The sequence below is a fragment of the Tetrao urogallus genome (assembly GCF_951394365.1).
Source record: "Tetrao urogallus genome assembly, chromosome: 4".
Lineage (NCBI taxonomy): Eukaryota > Metazoa > Chordata > Aves > Galliformes > Phasianidae > Tetrao > Tetrao urogallus.
This window is the reverse complement of record NC_136817.1, coordinates 31,222,857-31,240,086: the sequence shown is the minus strand read 5'-3', so window position 1 is coordinate 31,240,086 and position 17,230 is coordinate 31,222,857. Positions and strand designations below refer to the sequence as shown.

Below are 17,230 nucleotides of genomic sequence, written 5' to 3'. Positions count from 1 at the left end.
TATTAATGACTCCACAATCTGGGGCATTATGAAAATACCAAATATTGTCAATTATAGTGAAAAATTAAAAAAAAAAAAAAAAAAAAGACATTACTGCTTATAAAATGCTGGCGAGTTGTTGTGTTGATGTGAAAGGAGCTTAGAGAGCCATTCTTCACCAGTTCTAATTTAAGTAAGCACATAATCCAGTATATAATTCTGTAAATCATTGCATGCCTGAAGTTATTTTGCATCGTAATTTAAGATGGTGCAGTTGCAGAATGTTAATTTTGTCTAAATAGGTTATTTTAATGTGTTTAGGCATCGTAGGGTGTAGTTTAAAACTCAGAATGGCACAATTTTTATTTTTCCAAGAACACAGAATGGTTTTAGGAGAAATAATGAGAGATCATCATCTGACTTTAGCTGGGGTCTACACTGCTGAGCCTGTGCTTGTGTATGCTGTTGAAGATCTTCCTGTTGTTTCTTCTGCCCTATGATCTTTTTTTTGGATATATCACTTTAATAGTCTTGCTGACAGAAAATTGTCCATGGCACGTTCTCTGACAAGGCTGAAGGGTAATTGCTGAGGTACAGGCTGATGCCAGGCAAATACATACTCTGATAAACGTAATGGCTTGGCAGCCTCTGAAAGTGAGCTGTGAGCACATGGTGCCTTTCAGCTCACCACGCTTTGACTTGACATGGGCTGAACGCTCTCACACAGCTCACAAGGCTCTGCTCCTGCAGATTCACGATGCATGTGCAAAACACAAGGACTGAGTGAGTACATGCATAACGGTCTATAAAAGCAGGGCTTGCAGTCATCCACTGCTTTGTGTTTTAAAGGTGATAGTATGAGTACTGCACACATGCTTGTGGAAATAGTCACTTTGCCTACTCCAAGGTTTAAGTTTAAGCACATGGGTGACGCCATTAACCTTAATGGTGATTCTTAGGTATGGGAAGCACACGGTTAATTGTTTTGCAGGACTGGGATCTACCTGATTTTTCCAAGGCGTTTTTATCACCAGTAGCCTGTGCCGTGAAATCCTTGCAGCCCAGAATGTTAAGAGCCAAATAATAATTAAAACAGAAGGGAAGAAGGGCGTATAATAATGTTGCTAATGTGTTTGGGCATTGCCAGGGCAGTGGGATTATTCCTTATCCTGGGCCTTTTTGTTTGCTTTTCAGTTGCTGCGATCATGGCTGTGGGTGGGCTTCTTCTCTGCGTGCTGTTGCCTATCCGAGCCTAATATGGTCAGTGTTCCTTCCTGCGCTGGCTCCTATTTTGTGTCCCACCTCCATGTTTCTGTGCACAGTCTGCCTCTCCCTTCCTTTCTTGTATTGCCCTGGAAATCACTTTCTCATCTGCCCTCTGCATCCAGCTTGTCTATCTCAACAACTGGAAATAGCATGACCCAAGGCAGAGTGTTCCCCCAGCAAGAGCAGGGTTCCCAGAGGAGAAATCTGATACGTTACACCATGATCGATCCAGACAACACACTGGAGATGTTATGTGTCATAACAGAGCTTAACATCATGCGTGCTGGACAGTTCATCAAATTCTGCTTTCTGTCACCAAAAGAGGGGTATTTGTCCCCTGTAAGGGGTGGAGGGCAGGTGGGTATGTACAGGTTATGGCATTTAACGGCATGTGATGTGCATGTCAGTGGAACGAGCTGTATGTCATTGGTCTGATGACATGGTGCTATTTGCAGCGATATGTCCTGGAAGCTTTGGCCATATCTCTGCAGGCACTGAGAGCTGGGTGTGTGTGCTGCATGCTGTCATGTTCTGCCACCACCTCTTGCCAGGCTGCCTCACTAGTTTCTGCTCTTTTATACTCTCCCCTCTTTTCCAACTCATCAAAGGAAGTGTGAGTTTAATTTCTCTTGGTTTGACTGGACGTGGGTTGAGTTGTTCCCTGGAAGGAAAAGTGTTTTACATCTCTGAATCAGCTGTAACCTCAGCCTGCTAGGAGTCTTGCAAAATCTCCCCTGTTGAATCCCTCCTTGAGATCATCGAAGTGCCAAGATGCCCTACTCACTTGTTAAGCTCTGAAGGTTTTGCAGCATAGCTGGGTGAGACATGTGAAGCTGCTCTGCTGTGTTTCCTGGGGGATGCTGAGGCTTTGCGTGATGTCAGCGGGCTTATGGTCTCTGGTGGTGAAGCACAGCTGTCACCAAGTTGAACTATTTCTGTGTCCTTTAGTGCAATATTTTGGGGTATCTTTAAATTAGTTTTCATAACTTCTGAGTGCTTAAGAGCAGCATCAGCAAGCTCAGCTGCTCAGCTTGAAGTGTTTGACTGCAAAACTCTTCTGGTGTGTATTTCTGCCGTACGCCTCCTGGAATTTCTGTTTTCTGTCATGCCTGTACCTCCAACACACAAGCAGTCCCTTTTTGGGATTTGTGCTTCAGATTTCCTCAGCTAGGACTATAAGAAGAGAGGGGCAGCAATGGAAGTATTGGAAATGTCTCAGAGGAACAGAGCATGAGCAGAACAGGAATGAAATGAACAGTTTTGAAGAGAGAGATGTGCAAGGAGCAGTTGGCTGACTTGGAAAATGCCCTCCACAAGTTTCCTCCAAAGCTGCAGAGAGAATGATGTGCAACAAGCTGCTGTTTTGGGAGGGGAAATGGGAGAAGTGACTTTATGTCATCAACTGTGCCATAGGAAGGCATGACAACATTTCTAAAGAGATTTATGGAGATCACTTCCTGAAAGAGAAGGAAACAGTATCTTGTTTATTTTTAATTGTTCCTGTGGTGATTTAGGAAGGCAAAGAGTCAATCAGTGCAAAGGCAGGGAAAGACTAAAGGCAAAAAATACCACTACTGGAATTTCAAAACTTCCTTTGTAAGGCATCCAAGTTAGTTGGAGGTCAGCTGCAGGACTGCACAGTGGAGGGGGGAGAGCAATTGAGAAGCAGCCCTCAGGAAGGGAACCTGCCCTGGTTCCTCTTGGGCCAGTCATCTGGAGTGTCTTTGACCTGAACTGAAGGTCATAGCTTGCTGTCTCACAGTCTTTTACTGCTCTTTGAATCCTGTTCTCTAAATTATAGGTCTTTGAGAGTAGGTAGAGGAGGAGTGGAGCTATTCCCAGCTACATGTCTTGCTGCAAATTACTTGTGGTAAAAACTTGGTCCAGTGTAACGGAAGTAACTCATTACAGATACCTCATCAAAAAAAGCAGGAGGAAAGTGGATAGAAAAACAACTCTCAGTATGAAAAAATGTTCATTTTTACAGTAATCCCTTGAACACTCCATGTTTTTGTGGTACTAAATACATTTCAGGTTTGCAAGCAACAAAGGTGAATTATGGGTGTGGACCAACATCACTGTAGAAAGGATTTTTGCCTTTAGCTCTCAATATCAGCATCATTTATCCACTGTAAAACTATCTGCCCTACTAGCTATTGTTTCCACACAAGCAGTGGAGATGGGACCTTGGCCAGATGGACAGAGCCCTGTTTGTTTGTTCCTCTGGATGGAACATTGTCCTGCCCTGAAACACGTATGCAGCCTTACTGCTTTAACATCTTAGAAAAAATTGCCTGAACTGAGCACTAACCCCTCATAAACAGCAACTCTGTGGTCCTTGCAAAACTCTTGTAGAATGACAGCTTAAGGTGGTTGGGTGCACTCTTTAAAGTAGACTTACAGTAAAAGAAATGTTTCTGAGTGAAGGTCTGACCCCTGAAAAGCAAGTGGGGGTTCGTTTCTGTTTCAGATAAGTGCGGTGGGTTCATTTGTCTCGTCTGTAAGAGACAGAATACGTGTATAAACCTCTGCAGGAATGGGACAGCAGTTTGCATGCTGCTTCAGGACCCAAACTGTTTTATGATATTGGCTGAACCTAACAAAGTGAGGCCCCTTTCCACATCGAAGACTACTAAATATTATCCCCATGTTTCAGTAATGCTTTGGGCATGTGCTGAAATGCTTTGGCATTTTACTGTAAAAGTAAAAAAAAAGGTACACAAAGACTGCCATATCATCACCCAGGGCTTGAATGTCTGAGATCCAGATGCTTTTAGAGACAGTCTCCTGGATTTGTCTTGCATTGAGTTTTAACCAGAGTAGTGGCCTGAGACAGAGACATGGGAACTCCTTCCCTTTGGCATTTTGTGGCTTTTGGGGGTGCTCCAGGCGGCTGTGGAGCCACACACCACCCAGCAAAGGTATTCTGAAGTACTGGGTCAGATGCAAGCATCCCAATCTGTCCAGGGAGAGCCTCCTGCCTCCTCTCTTGACACTGGAAGGATTCTTCTCCATTAGTTGGCATCATGCGAGGCAGAGGGCATTGGTTTCCCCAGCTGGATTCTTCATCTTTCTACCTGTCCGTTTTATATTTTATAAACCTATATAGGGATCATTTTACAACTTCACTCTAATAATCTGCTCCATAAATGTTTTATGAGCTGCCTGCCAATCTGCAAGTAGTTTTTAAATAAGACATGATGCTTGAAGAATATTTGAAGTCTCACTTTTTTCCTCTGATACTTTTATTGAACAACACAGAGCTGTGCAAAGAGGACATCTGTTTTCTAGAGACAGAAACTGGGACAAATCCACAACAGGAGTAAATGAGCTGAGATCCAGGTGTGCTGCTCAATTCCATTAACTCTTTGGCTGAGTGTCTCCAGCACAGTGGGAGGCAGTGTCAGAATATTTCTGCTTTCACTGTATGTGATACAGAAAAGATGAAGGAAATCTGTTTTGTATAATGACAGTAAATTGGAGAACGAATCTTCATCAAGAGACTTCAGACTTGCAGTTTTTCCAATAAGAATTAAGAGCAAATACACATGCAGAAACGGATTATTTTCCCAAACAAATGAGAGCTTTTTCTATCAAAGAAGCATATTGCAAAACCAGAATATTTATGTAATTTCATTTACTAGTTAGATTCACTTACTGAACTGGGACTTTCAATGTGAAATTTCAGGTTTTTGTGGGATTTAGATAGGGAAGAAAGTCAGAATACTTATTTCTGATGGTCCAGAATGGAAGAAAGGAGGTTTAGCCTCAGACAGGATGTGCATAGCCTGCTTCTCTGGGTTGTTCTATGGAGGGTAGAGCCAAAGCCAGCTTGTTTGCATGGGTCCCTTAAGTGTACCCCTGTGTGGTAGAACAGTGCTTTGCATTATTATGGTGTGCTTAGAACCCTGTATATCAGTGGTCACACATTCCCTGTCTCTCTCTCCTCCTTCTTGATGAGTGAGATACATTTAGTAAAAAGAGTAGTGGTAGAAAAGTATGTTTTATATGAAGCACTCTAAACCTGCGGAAGAAATAGGACCTTTGTTTGAAAAGATGAACAAAACAAATTTTTGCATTTCATATAATCCAATGTTGGCATATGTGCTTTAGGTGCATAGAACAAGGATGAATTGAGGAATTTTGAGTTTTTGAATATAAAACCACACTCTCCTTTACGTGCACACCCCAGTGCAGAAAGCTAGTTCTGCAGAAAGCTGATTCTGATAGTTCTGGCAACCTGCAGAGCTGAAACATTGGGATTGCCAGAAGTGGGAACTGATACTGAGACTTTTCTCTTTAGTTGCTTGGCTTTCAGGGGAAGACAGCATGATGAAGGAGGAGAATCCATTTTCACCCAGAGATCATAAGAACCAAAATACCCTTTATAATGTCCCTTACTGTGAGGGTCTCGGCATGGGAAATGGCACTGCTGCTGCTAGAGCCAGAAGAGCAATGCCAAGAGCAAAGTGGGAATAACCCACAAGCTGTGTCTCTGGGCTGTTCTTTGCCTCTGTCATTGGTTTTGCATTCGGAGCACAATGGTCTCTGCTTGGCTGTGGTTCTGTCACTGCTGCTGCAATCGCACCGTGCATGGGTAGCCTGCTTACTCATTACTCCCTGTGTAGAGGCCTTGTCATCTTTGTGCTTGTGCCCCTGCATTGCTAGTCACTCCCCCTCCCCTTATTTTTGCACCCTGTAGCAATCCATTGCCCTTTACTTGCCTCTACTGTTTTCCTGTCTCGCCTTGTCACATCTTCCCTTTCGTGGAGGTAAGCCCACATCCCTGCTGTCCTCCTGGCAGTAACCGCATAGCTCACATTTCTTTGCCCTCCTCAGCACTCTGGGGCCCAGTGCTGCCAGACCCAGCCCAGCAGCCCTGCCTGCATCCCCTTGCCGGGCTTTTGTTTTTAATCGTTTCACAGATCTGGTGCCAAAATCCTATAGCCGAAAGGCTGCTCGGCCCCTTGCAACCAGGCAGACAGCAGTTCACGGTAATAGGACTTCACGCTGAGGGCATGTTTCATGCAGATGCCTATTATCGCCTCCTCCTAATTGCAGTTTTGTTTCTGCTAATCATACACTCTTCCTTGCTGTGAGTTATGCTGGAGCGTGTGCATGCCCTGTCCCAAAATCCTGGGTGATGAAAGAGAAGTCTCCCAAGTTTCTCAGTTTCAAGTGGCAAATCGAGGCTTTCTGTTGGAGGTGTAACATCAGCTGTCCAGCTGTGTGCTGGCTGGCTTGCGAGCGTTGCTTTTAGGTTTTTCACTCTTACAAGCAATGTCCCTATGTCTCATGTCCATGTGGTTTGCTTTCAGGATGATTCAGTACCTGTATCCAGTTATTATATCGGGTCCTTGAAAACAATGACAGATATATGTGCATCCTACACACCTCATCCTGTACTTTAAAGTACACACCTGTGTGTGTGCAGTGGTTGTCCTTGCCTATGCGGTTACTCTGTAGCTTCCAAGGTGGTATCGATGTGAAGCAGGTTTCAGAAATGTAGCCACTTACTGCAGATGTGGTGGCATCCCCTAGAGAACCAGTGCAAAGGCTGAGGGTTGAGTCGGGGCAGGGCAGCCACAGGAAGGTTTTCTGGGGAAATGTGACTCCTATATGGCTGTGTTCACAGCTCTATTGTGGGATCCAGCAGCATCCTTGCACTGCCTGGTGCTAACGCAGATGTAAGATAGGTCAGGCAGTGACTGTGTGCCTTCCATCTGTCTTGCTGCTGGGGTTGCATGAATGGTAGCTCCCTTGAATAAGGTAGGAGGTGTGTAGGAAACCCAGTCAGAGCCAGGAGTATATAGAAGACCCTGGAAGGCAGTGAGCCAACAGATAGTCTTTGTTTTAGCCCTATCATTTTGCATGTTATGTTGGCACAAGGCTATTTTTACAGTACCAAAAACTTTTAGTTCTGTGCAAATGCAGTGTGTAAAGGGACAGTGCAGTACATACAGGACGGTACCTGCAAAAGCTGGGGTTTGAGCTCTGTTGACTAGGAGATCCCATTTCTGCAATTCTAATGTTTCATCCCATTCCCCTTCCATTGTCCTTCCTGCTCTTGCTTTTTTTTTTTTCATAATAATAGCTAAATTAGATGTATGGCAGAATGGAGTTTTCAGAGGCATCTGTGGGATTTAGAAGCACAAGTCCAATTGAAAATCAGTGGGCCTTGGGCCCTGAATCCCATTAGGGAAATTGCAAGTAGTTTGATGAGCTAAAACTGGGACAGCAGCAGAACAGCCACTTGAGAGGTTGGATTTGTCACTGCTCTGGGTTTTTGTGCTTTGCCCAACTGAGGTAATGAGGGGGATTCTGCTATTCCAGAGACAAAAGCATTCTTTTTTGTTGTTGTTCTTGTTGTTTTTTTTTCCAGGCGGTGCGGCTACAGCAAGGCTAAACAAGACCCAGAAGAAGAAAAGATGCATTTTCATAATGGCCACAGTGAGTAAAGCTCCAACATGGATATATGTGTTTTTTGCTCTGCCTGGTAATGAGAAATACAACTGAGGGTTTTGTTTTTTTTCCAGAAATCATTTTGCTGTTAATTTACAAAATAATCCAGATAATTCTGTTGTTCAGTAAGTCCCCATCTGCCCCTGCTCCAAGCCTCACGGAGAACAGAGTGCAGACGTGAGAGTTGGAACAATTCTTATTTGCGCCCAGCTATTCATGCCTACATATTCTTTTTCCAGGATGGAGCAAACAGATGCAAACAGAATGTTTGCAGTGGATCAGCCTAGCCAGCCATTTTGTTTTGTTTCATGGTGCTGGGATACACAGTGCGACTCAAGATGCTTTTAATTTTGCCTGGCTGGCATGTCACAGCTCTCAGTGTGTGCTCTGGGTGCATCTGTACAGAATACCTGTTGTAAACCTTTGCCCACAGCTGGCTGTGAGGACTGGACCCACAGCTGCTTTTTGCTTTGGATGCCTCTGCAAGACATGAGGAATTAATGTTCACTTCTTACTCTTAGGAAGCTTCCAGAAATGCCATATTAACGACTGTAAGGTGGTCTGAATAAATGAGCCTCCGTGGTGATGCTGAAAAGTACATATTGCAATTACTGTTAGTCCTTTGGTACCTTCAAAGGCAGCATCTGAAAAGCCTTCCTTAATAAAATGTTGTGGGATCTGTGGATGTGTAACAGTAAAGTGCCTTTTGGGGTGGAAAAGGCAAACGTATCTCGAGCAAAAGTCAGATTTCCATTAGTGCTATGTAATGAAGGCAGCAGGAAGCAAATCAATTAAGAGCCACTGTGTAATGTAGCTGTCTTATTAGACTGATGAGCATTTCTTCATGTGAGTAGCCTTAATGATTGTCAAAACAAACTTATAATAAAGATAATGAAAATACTTTTTTTCCTCTTGAGTCCTGTAGAGAAAGCCTGGTATTGATTACATTTACACTGGTACAACCCACAGGCTTTGTACTGCAAATATTCTGTTCATTTAAATTTCAGTAACTCCATCTGAAATAATGTGGCTGATTGATTAGTTAATATATGAGTGGTAGGGCATAACTTATTGCAGCTCTCCATCAACTGCCATCCGTCTGACTTGCTTTGCAAGTTGTTGCTCAGCATTCCTCATTTTGTGCTCTTCTTCCTGGAGTCCCCTTCCTGCAGGAGGGCTGCTTGTTTGGGCTACAACCAGCTTCCAGGGCTCGTTCCAGTGCTGTCAAACACCTCAAAGCCTTTATAAACCTTTGCAGTGGGGAGAATTACAAATGAGGGACTGCAGTGTGCAGAGGCAGAGCTGCCTGCCCAAGGTCACCCAGGCATTCTCTAACAGTTGCTCAGCACGAAGCTAGGTCTCCCGATAGCACAGGTTTGCACCAGGCCCTGCACCAGCCCATTGCTCAGCACCAAAAGGAACTTCAAGCTGCTTGTCTTCCCAGCTGGCCACTGTCATGGGTTTTCCTAAATATGATGAAGATGCACGTGTGTCACATATAAACTAAATGTCATTTTCTGGAAGTGCTCACTTGCACAGTGTTTCAAAGCACGGGGCATCCTCAGAGAGCATTCAAAAAGCATTATCTGTTCATTTTTGCAGTAGAAATAGATTTCCCTGCTGCCGTGTTTTTTGGCAAAGCAGACAGTGCAAGAGATAGAAATGACTATTATCCTCATCTGCCGTGTCATGTGCTCTTAACGCTAATTTGTGTTTGCAGTTAAACTGCCTGGTGTAAGAACCTACATTGATCCCCACACCTACGAGGACCCTAATCAAGCCGTCCACGAGTTTGCCAAGGAAATAGAAGCTTCGTGCATAACCATTGAAAGAGTTATTGGAGCTGGTATGGAAATGAGTTTTGTGATCCCTAGCAGTGTGTAGGGCTGGCATTTATAACATTAGAAACCAGAAAAGGGCTGTGAAATATTTGTGCTGTTAGGCACTCTGCAAGGTATGTGGAGCGTACCCTTGTTTCAGTAGAAGCCAGGGACAAACCTGCCACTGTCTGCAATTTTTAATTTCAGTGACTGAGTTAAAAATGGCAGAAAACAGACAAGTTTGGACCAAGCTGAGTTACTTCTATGAATGCTAAGAGAAATTAATCACTTAATGTTCAGATTCTTTTGCACTACTTTCATCTTTTTCTCCTTGTTGATTAAAATCAGTCTTGAAGCAAAAATTAAGATTGAAAGTTCATCTGAGATTTTTTAAAAAGGGGGAAGGGCAAAAACAAGCACAAACCAAGGTCCAAGACATTTAATTTCCATGGTTAAAAGACTAAGTTTCCACTTCTGCTCAAGTTAAGCTGTGTGTTTGGATTCACATCCAACAGCGGGAATATCTGGCATCCTCTTATACTGTGTTTTTAAAGATAATTTACTGTTCACCTAAAATAACCATTTAGGCTACCTCTAAAAAAAAAGTAGTTGTAAAATTGGAAAGAGTGCATAGTCCATAAAAGTATGTGTTGCTGTAAGACGGTAACAGCATTCCATCTATTCAACTTAGCAAAGGAAGGTTAAGAAGCAACTGTTTTGTGTTTTACAGCTATCTACACAGAGCATTGATACAGGATATGACAGGAGTCTTTCATCTAGTAGGCAAAAATATCATGAAATGAGAAAAAGCCCAATGAAATATGGAGCATAGCTCTTTAAATTTAGGAAAATTACATACTGGAACAGCTCACATTTAGAGTGGGATCAAACCCGTCACCAGGAGTGTTTCGTTCAGCTCTGGTTATCTTTCTAAAAGACTGAGATTTGCAGCTTCCTAGTTTTCTTGTGTTTATGGCGTGTGCTACACTGGCTGTTTGTGATGTTTATCACAGTGATGTTCTACTTTCCATATTCACAAATGTGGGACAGCCCTGGGTATTTTTGATTAGCTTTCTGTAGAAGATAGGCAGTATCCTACAAACAGATACGTGCTCTGCATTCCTTAGGCATACTGTGATACTTTCTGATTTTTTTCTGAAGGTGAATTTGGAGAAGTCTGCAGTGGACGGCTGAAACTGCAGGGAAAACGTGAATTTCCAGTGGCTATCAAAACCCTGAAGGTGGGCTACACAGAGAAGCAAAGGCGAGATTTCCTGGGAGAAGCGAGCATCATGGGGCAGTTTGACCACCCTAACATCATCCACCTGGAAGGTGTTGTCACAAAAAGTAGGTGCTGACTGCTGCAGACTGCTGTCTTTGAACACTGGCTGATGGGAGAGGTAGGGGACGAAGCACTGGATAACTCAGGTTGTCAGCGTGCACTTCATTGTTTCTCTAAAAGCAGCAAATTCCCCTTGCCTGAAATTTCATATTTGGTAGGTCTGGGAACGGAAATGATGAAAAATATTAACTCCTAAGGTGTAGTACATATGGGCTGAGAAAATCCCCATTCAAAGGTCTGAAGTTAATGAAATGGGAGATTATATGCCTGGCTATGTGCAGGTGGAGTAGATGGTGGATACAGGATGCCTGAGGGCCAGCGGAGCGTGCTGCATGACTTCTGCCTTCCAAATAATTTGGTTGCATCCTCTGCATTAAATGAAGCCACGTGGGACCATTTTGAATGCCAGGATACCAAGCCTTCCCCTCAGTGCTTACAGCAGATTCACTTCCTATTCCTGCCTTTTTTTCTTTACTTTTGAGACCATATGAGCTCCAATGAGAGAAAAGAAATGCTGAGACGTAGAGAGAGATTTTTCTGACAGAGAAAGGTAGAGAATTTTGCTATCAAAAGACTGGGTAGCCAAACCAAATGATTTCCAGCCATCTTATTTTGAGAAGCCTCTGAAGCAAAGTGGTGGCAGAGGGTCATGATGGGACCTCATGATTGCTCACAGGGGATGTGAGCAAGAATGGAAGTTAGCTGAGGTGAGAGTGCAGAAAAAGTGCAGAGGTGTCATTGCTCTTCTGACTGGAAGCTTTAGAGGATCTGGAGGAGTGAGAGTGTGCATGCATGTCTTCCCACAAACAGACCTATGGGTTCTCTCTAGCATTTCACAGTGTGCTTTATTTCAGCCCGATATTTGCCAGATAGAAATAAGTGTGGCTAAATTATTTGCATCAAAGGTTTTTTTGTGGGTAACAACTCCTTCAATTAAAATTATATTTCAAGTGTTTGGGGAAATTTTTAGCTAGCCTGAGAGATGCTAGCCTCCCAAGTGTGAATGGCGGAAACCCCTTTTGCCTTTATGACTGGTAATGTTGGAACTTACCACTACCACTGAAGTGCTGGTATCTGGGGCACATGGCTGCTGTTAGCACCAACCATCATTCACTAAAGGCATCTTCTCCAGATTCAGCTCTTTCTCAGAGTTACAGTGAAGAAGATGCCGACATTGGCTGTCTGTCCTGTTAATATCATCATATCATCCTCTGAATTGATTCTAGTTTGCAGTCAAGAGCCTTGTCTTGCTTTTTTCTTTGAAATCGTATTTCCCAAAACTTTTAAGAAAAAAAATGAACAAAAATAGATTTCTCTTACAAATAAATTTTATAAAGGCGGGGGAGAAAAAGTAGGGGATGAATTTGGCACCGATGTGTGTGCTTTCTCAGAGTCACAGCCTGTGCAACAGTTCTACCCCAGGAGTATGTCCTTGCTGTGTGTCCTGATCTGAGGGGCACGTCCACTTGTGAGCCCATCAAAGCAGCATATGATAGTCTGACCCTGTACACTCAGCTGAGTGCTTTAAGTGGAAAGAACCAAATAAATGGAGAGGCCTGTATGGGACAAGGGGTGCACGTTAAGGTCTGAAGCTTTCGATGTTTAGGAGAATATGAAAGGGCAAATGGCTGAGCCTCACCACATCAGTCTTTCCTGGACGGAAAGTGCCCATTTCTAGCCCTGTAGGGATGAGGGCTGTTGGGCAGGAAGTGAGTGATGTTCTCACAGCCATAAAAGCTGCTGCTGACATGGGTATGAGTCTTTCTGCTGTCATGGCCAGATGGGTGGGATTCTCACTTAGAGAGAAGATGTGGCTCTCCCCAGCAAGCAGGTTTTGCTTAAAGGAGCCATCGGATTCAAAGGCTGTGGTAGTGCTGAGGGCTTTACAGCTTAAGAGCTCTGGATTTGTTCTGGGAACTGAGCTGGGAATAATTGGCAAAGGGGAGCTGAGAAAGGCAGTAAGTGCAACCATATGACCTGGCTGTTGTGTTGTGTTGGAGGCAGTGCAACAGTGTTGAACAACTGGTGGCTCTGGATTTCAGATGCTTTTCTCAAAGATGAGGCAAAAAACAGTGCAGAGAAGGAAGGAGTGCTTCACTTTCCCAGGTTTCCAGAGGTTGAGGTATCCGAGGCAGGGTAGATCCAGTTGTTGGCTGCCTGCAGGGGTCTGAGCCCTAGAAACTGAGGAGATGGCTCTGCCGACTCTGTGCCCTGAGTTCTTCTGGCCAGTGCCCTCTAATGTCTGTACCTGTAGGTGTTTCCTTTGCAAACATGTAATCCCAAAACCAGGATGGGTGTTTGGGAGTGCTGTCTCCCTCCCGAGGTCCTTAGCCCCCAGCTTATATCTCAGGTAGCTCTTCCTCCATTAGTGCTGCTGGAGCTGTTCTCCTTTACACATTACGTTTGCTTATTTAATTCAGTTTTCATTGAGCCTGAGGAGGGGAGACTCAGCAGTTACTCAGCCCACCTCTTCTCCAGTCCTCTTCCAAAGTAGACTGAAGTTTTCCATATGAACTGTGGCAGCTTTTCAGGGAGGGGTCAGGAACCCTTTTTCTCCTCACTGGAGCAGAGCAACTTCTAAATTGGACTTGGAGCAAATGGACTTTGAATGTACCAAAACAATTTTATAAATCCCAGACTATGATGCTATCTCTGAGTACTTTTTAACTTCTCTTCCCATTTAGCAACTGAGTCGCTGCCCTATCGTAGATTCGGAACTTTAGTGTGAAACATCTTTGATGCATCCTGATTTAGTTCAGAAGTAAATTAAGTGAAACTGAATTAGTCCGTTCTTAATTTTGAATGAGAATATTCATGCATAGCCTCAATGCCATTTAACTAATTACTTCAAATGCCCACCTTTAGATAACTTGGATTAATGGTCTTCATTGTGCCCATGCAGACAAGCCCTTAGCTATTTCTGCTTTACAGAGGCAGCAGTCCCTCTTTCATTAGCATTCCATTTCATTGCTCTGACAATGTGTACATGGGTAGGAATGACATCTGCACGCATTTTATGGCCCCGAACCACCAGCGGGAGGGAGCCCTGCTGAGAGAGAATCAGACCAGCACATTAAAAGGGCCAGTGTTTACTTTTAATTTACTTTGGTTAAAAGTTACTCTGTTTGTGTCCTTATTTCCATGCTCTTGGATACGGGACTAATTTATTTCACAATTAGTGTCAACCTGCGGCTGTCAGATAATGAAACATAAGTGCAGAGATCTTTTATTTTCTCAGATGGAAACCCAAGGTGGGATCCTGCAGGAGGTCCCTCGGGGCAGTGGGGTGATGAGATGCCAGTCTCGCTGCAGTGCTGCCTTTATGTGTCAGAGATAAGGGCCCTATCCTGCAGTCGCTTTGCAGCAACTCATTAGACTGGGCACATCAGAAATGGCAGCATGCTCTCTGTGGAGATTGTATGACAGGTGGCTTAAAGAATCCAGGTTTTACCTTAAATCACTCATCAGTGATGCAGAGAAACACCTTGCCAACGCACATACAGTCAAACAGCAGCATCTTCACTTCACTGCTTCTCTTTTTTTCCCCACTGAAAACAGAACAAATAAAAGAACCCCATTATCTTTTGAAAACTAACATAATGGGAATCTGCACTGTTGAGAGCAGGGGCACACTTTTTTGTAAGAAGCAGACGTGCATTTGAAAGTTCACGTCCATGTGGCTGGCTGCAACTGTTCTGGCACCAGTGCCAGCACTTCCCTCTCTGGCTCTGCTATCTACATGCATCACCATGCTGTGTTCATGCAATCCCAGAATGCTTTTTTAGTGTAAAAAGAGAGTGTGTATGTGGGATTTTCCTCCACAATCACAGGGTCCATTCTGTGCATTGAGCTCTGCACGGACTCAAGTCTGCCATCCTTGAAGACAAAGCTTGCAGTGTTTGGGACACATGATATTATTATTCCTGGCCCCAGGGTGCAGCTCTCATTTCAAAAATAATACTTCTGGCAAGCTCTGAGCTCAGACAATAGCTGCGATAAGAGCTGAAAAAATGGAAGCAGTGCAAGTCCCTTTTGCTACATAGGTAGGATCTGCACAACGGCAAGAGTTCTGATTGACAAGTTCACAATTATCTTTATTATGTAGATAATTAAACAGTAAATTAGGCAAATGGTTAACATAGTGGGAAAGTGGGAAGATTAAGATCGGTCTTAATGGTAGAATATGAACTGATTTTAAGAGCATTTACCTCCGTGTGCGTGTTATGACATGTGGCAGCTCTCGTTGATCGTTTCAACAAAAGACACTTATAATGCACTTTACAAATAACTGACAGCTCCTCTTTTGTCTGTGCTTCATGCTAGCTAATGCAAATTGATTTAAATAAAAAATAATTTACATGTTCTTATAAGATTTCATTGAATTTATAAGGGCTGGAGCACACCACATTAATTATTGCTATGCTACTGTGGCAAGCTAGCGAGAAATTAGATATAAAAACTGAGCAAAAACTATATATATAATTACCATTAAAATGACTCGGGCATGAAAATTAATCAAATGGATTTCGAAAAACATTATTATTCCTGTCAACAATAGGAGGCCAGGTCTTTTGTTAAGAACTTTTGTTTTGATCCTTTTTTTTTTTTCTAACTACTTCACTGAATCAATACAGTACACATCTTGGGAAGAGATCTTGTTATTATTTAGGGAAGGTGAAAAAGAATCAGCACAGCAAAGAGCTTCCTGAAATTGTAATTGCAGTCAGGCTGCTGGTGCTTCCCTGCATGCAGACTCGGCACTGGTATTAACCCAACATCTGCCCCACGGCAGGCTGTGCCCTCCACTCTGGGCTGTAGCCAAAGGAGGGAGTAGGAGCTCCGTGCCGGCACCAGGGAGCAGTGGGTGTCCCAGCACATCCACCAGGAGTGGGATGCACAGAGGTCAGCGTGGAGCTGGAGAAAGGGCATCTGATCCCGTTCTGGGGGGCTGATTGACAGCTTTGTTCTTCTTGTACACTGAAACCTCCTAATTTCCACTGCCACTCGCTCTGTGCTTATTTGCTTTTGTCCTGCAGCACTAATATTCCTTTTCATATTTCAGATGTACTTACGGGGATGGTCACATGGGATTTCTTGAAATACACAGGATGTAATCCCATCCTTTCCTAGCCTTGATGATTATCACACTCAGATAGAGACTTCAGATCATTCTGGTTGCTCCCGTTGGGCTCGTGCAGTTACTTCAGAGTGTGGAGGCTATAGTATTGGCTCTGCTGGGGCAGCTGTCAGGACTATGAGAGTTCAGCTTGTAACCTCTTTCACAAAAGCCATCTAAACACTCTAGGATTTGCTCCCCATCCATGATTCGGGGTCACCGTTTCTTCCCTTCCTTGATCCCCCTGTCTCTGTGTACATGTGGGCAAGAAGTGTGATCATCCTGTGGATCCAGTGGCTGCTCAGTTTAGATTTACTATTGCGTGACTACATATTCACATTCAGAAACATTATGAAACGACTTGATTTTTGTTGTTGTTGTTGTTGTTGTTGTTTTTAATAAATTGCTACTAACAATCTTGCACACTTGTTTGTTTTTTTTTCCAGGCAAACCTGTAATGATAGTAACGGAATACATGGAAAATGGTTCTCTGGATACATTTTTAAAGGTAATGCTTAGAGACTTGCTCCAGGGGGGCTAGGATTAAGTTTGTGTTCTTTGCAGAAAGTTAATATCAACAAAAATGTTTGCTGGGTGCTGGTCCAGCCATTACTGCAGTCTGGAGACAGAATTAGCTCAGTTATCTGCTTGGTCTGTATTCATGCAGTCTCGTGAAGACATGGTTCACGCACTGATACAAGCAGATAACAGTAAACTGTAGCATGTTGTGTTTGTTCTAAAGAGCAGAGTGCTGTGTGGACTCATTCATCCTGCCAAACTTCTTGACACATCCGTATTGCATCGTGGCAAAAACCAGGCAATGTCAAAGCTTTTCATGAGACCTCCTTGAGAAGACGGAGGAAATGGTTAGAAATGCAGTGTAGTAGCATGGGGAGAGCTCCTGCCCCAAATATTGACACGTGGACTTTTGCAGGTAGGATTTATAAGCAACTTGGCGCCTCTCAGTCGGCTGATTCAGAGATAGTCCGTCCTGGTGTTTTTATACATGTTCTCTCCCTGAAGCAATCTTTTCATCAGTCACCATTGGAAATAGCTCGTTGCTTGATCTCCAGTTAAAAGAACTACATTTCCTTAGCTTTGTCTCTAGAGATGCTTATCCAAACAATGAAACTTTGAAAAGCTTCATGGTCAGAGCATGAGAGTAATGAATTATTAATTTCCCTGTTTTTCTTCCCTAGAGACTCGCCTTTGCATTTTTATTTGTGCACGTGCAATGCTGAGGGT

At 43.5% G+C, this 17,230-nt stretch overlaps 1 protein-coding gene across 4 annotated transcripts in view; it reads left to right on the top strand.

Annotated features, from left to right (window-relative positions):
* Positions 1-17,230, top strand: part of EPHA5 (EPH receptor A5) — a gene marked incomplete at both ends in the record, with an annotated part of 195,883 nt that overhangs the window by 158,133 nt on the left and 20,520 nt on the right. For 2 of the 4 annotated variants that reach the window (XM_079535086.1, XM_079535085.1), the window contains 5 exons: positions 1,174-1,239; positions 7,628-7,695; positions 9,428-9,553; positions 10,689-10,874; positions 16,432-16,493. In XM_079535086.1, the coding sequence (XP_079391212.1) occupies positions 1,174-1,239; positions 7,628-7,695; positions 9,428-9,553; positions 10,689-10,874; positions 16,432-16,493 (508 nt within the window). The remainder of the gene's footprint in view (positions 1-1,173; positions 1,240-7,627; positions 7,696-9,427; positions 9,554-10,688; positions 10,875-16,431; positions 16,494-17,230) is intronic. The other 2 variants (XM_079535088.1, XM_079535087.1) reach the window with 1 other exon arrangement.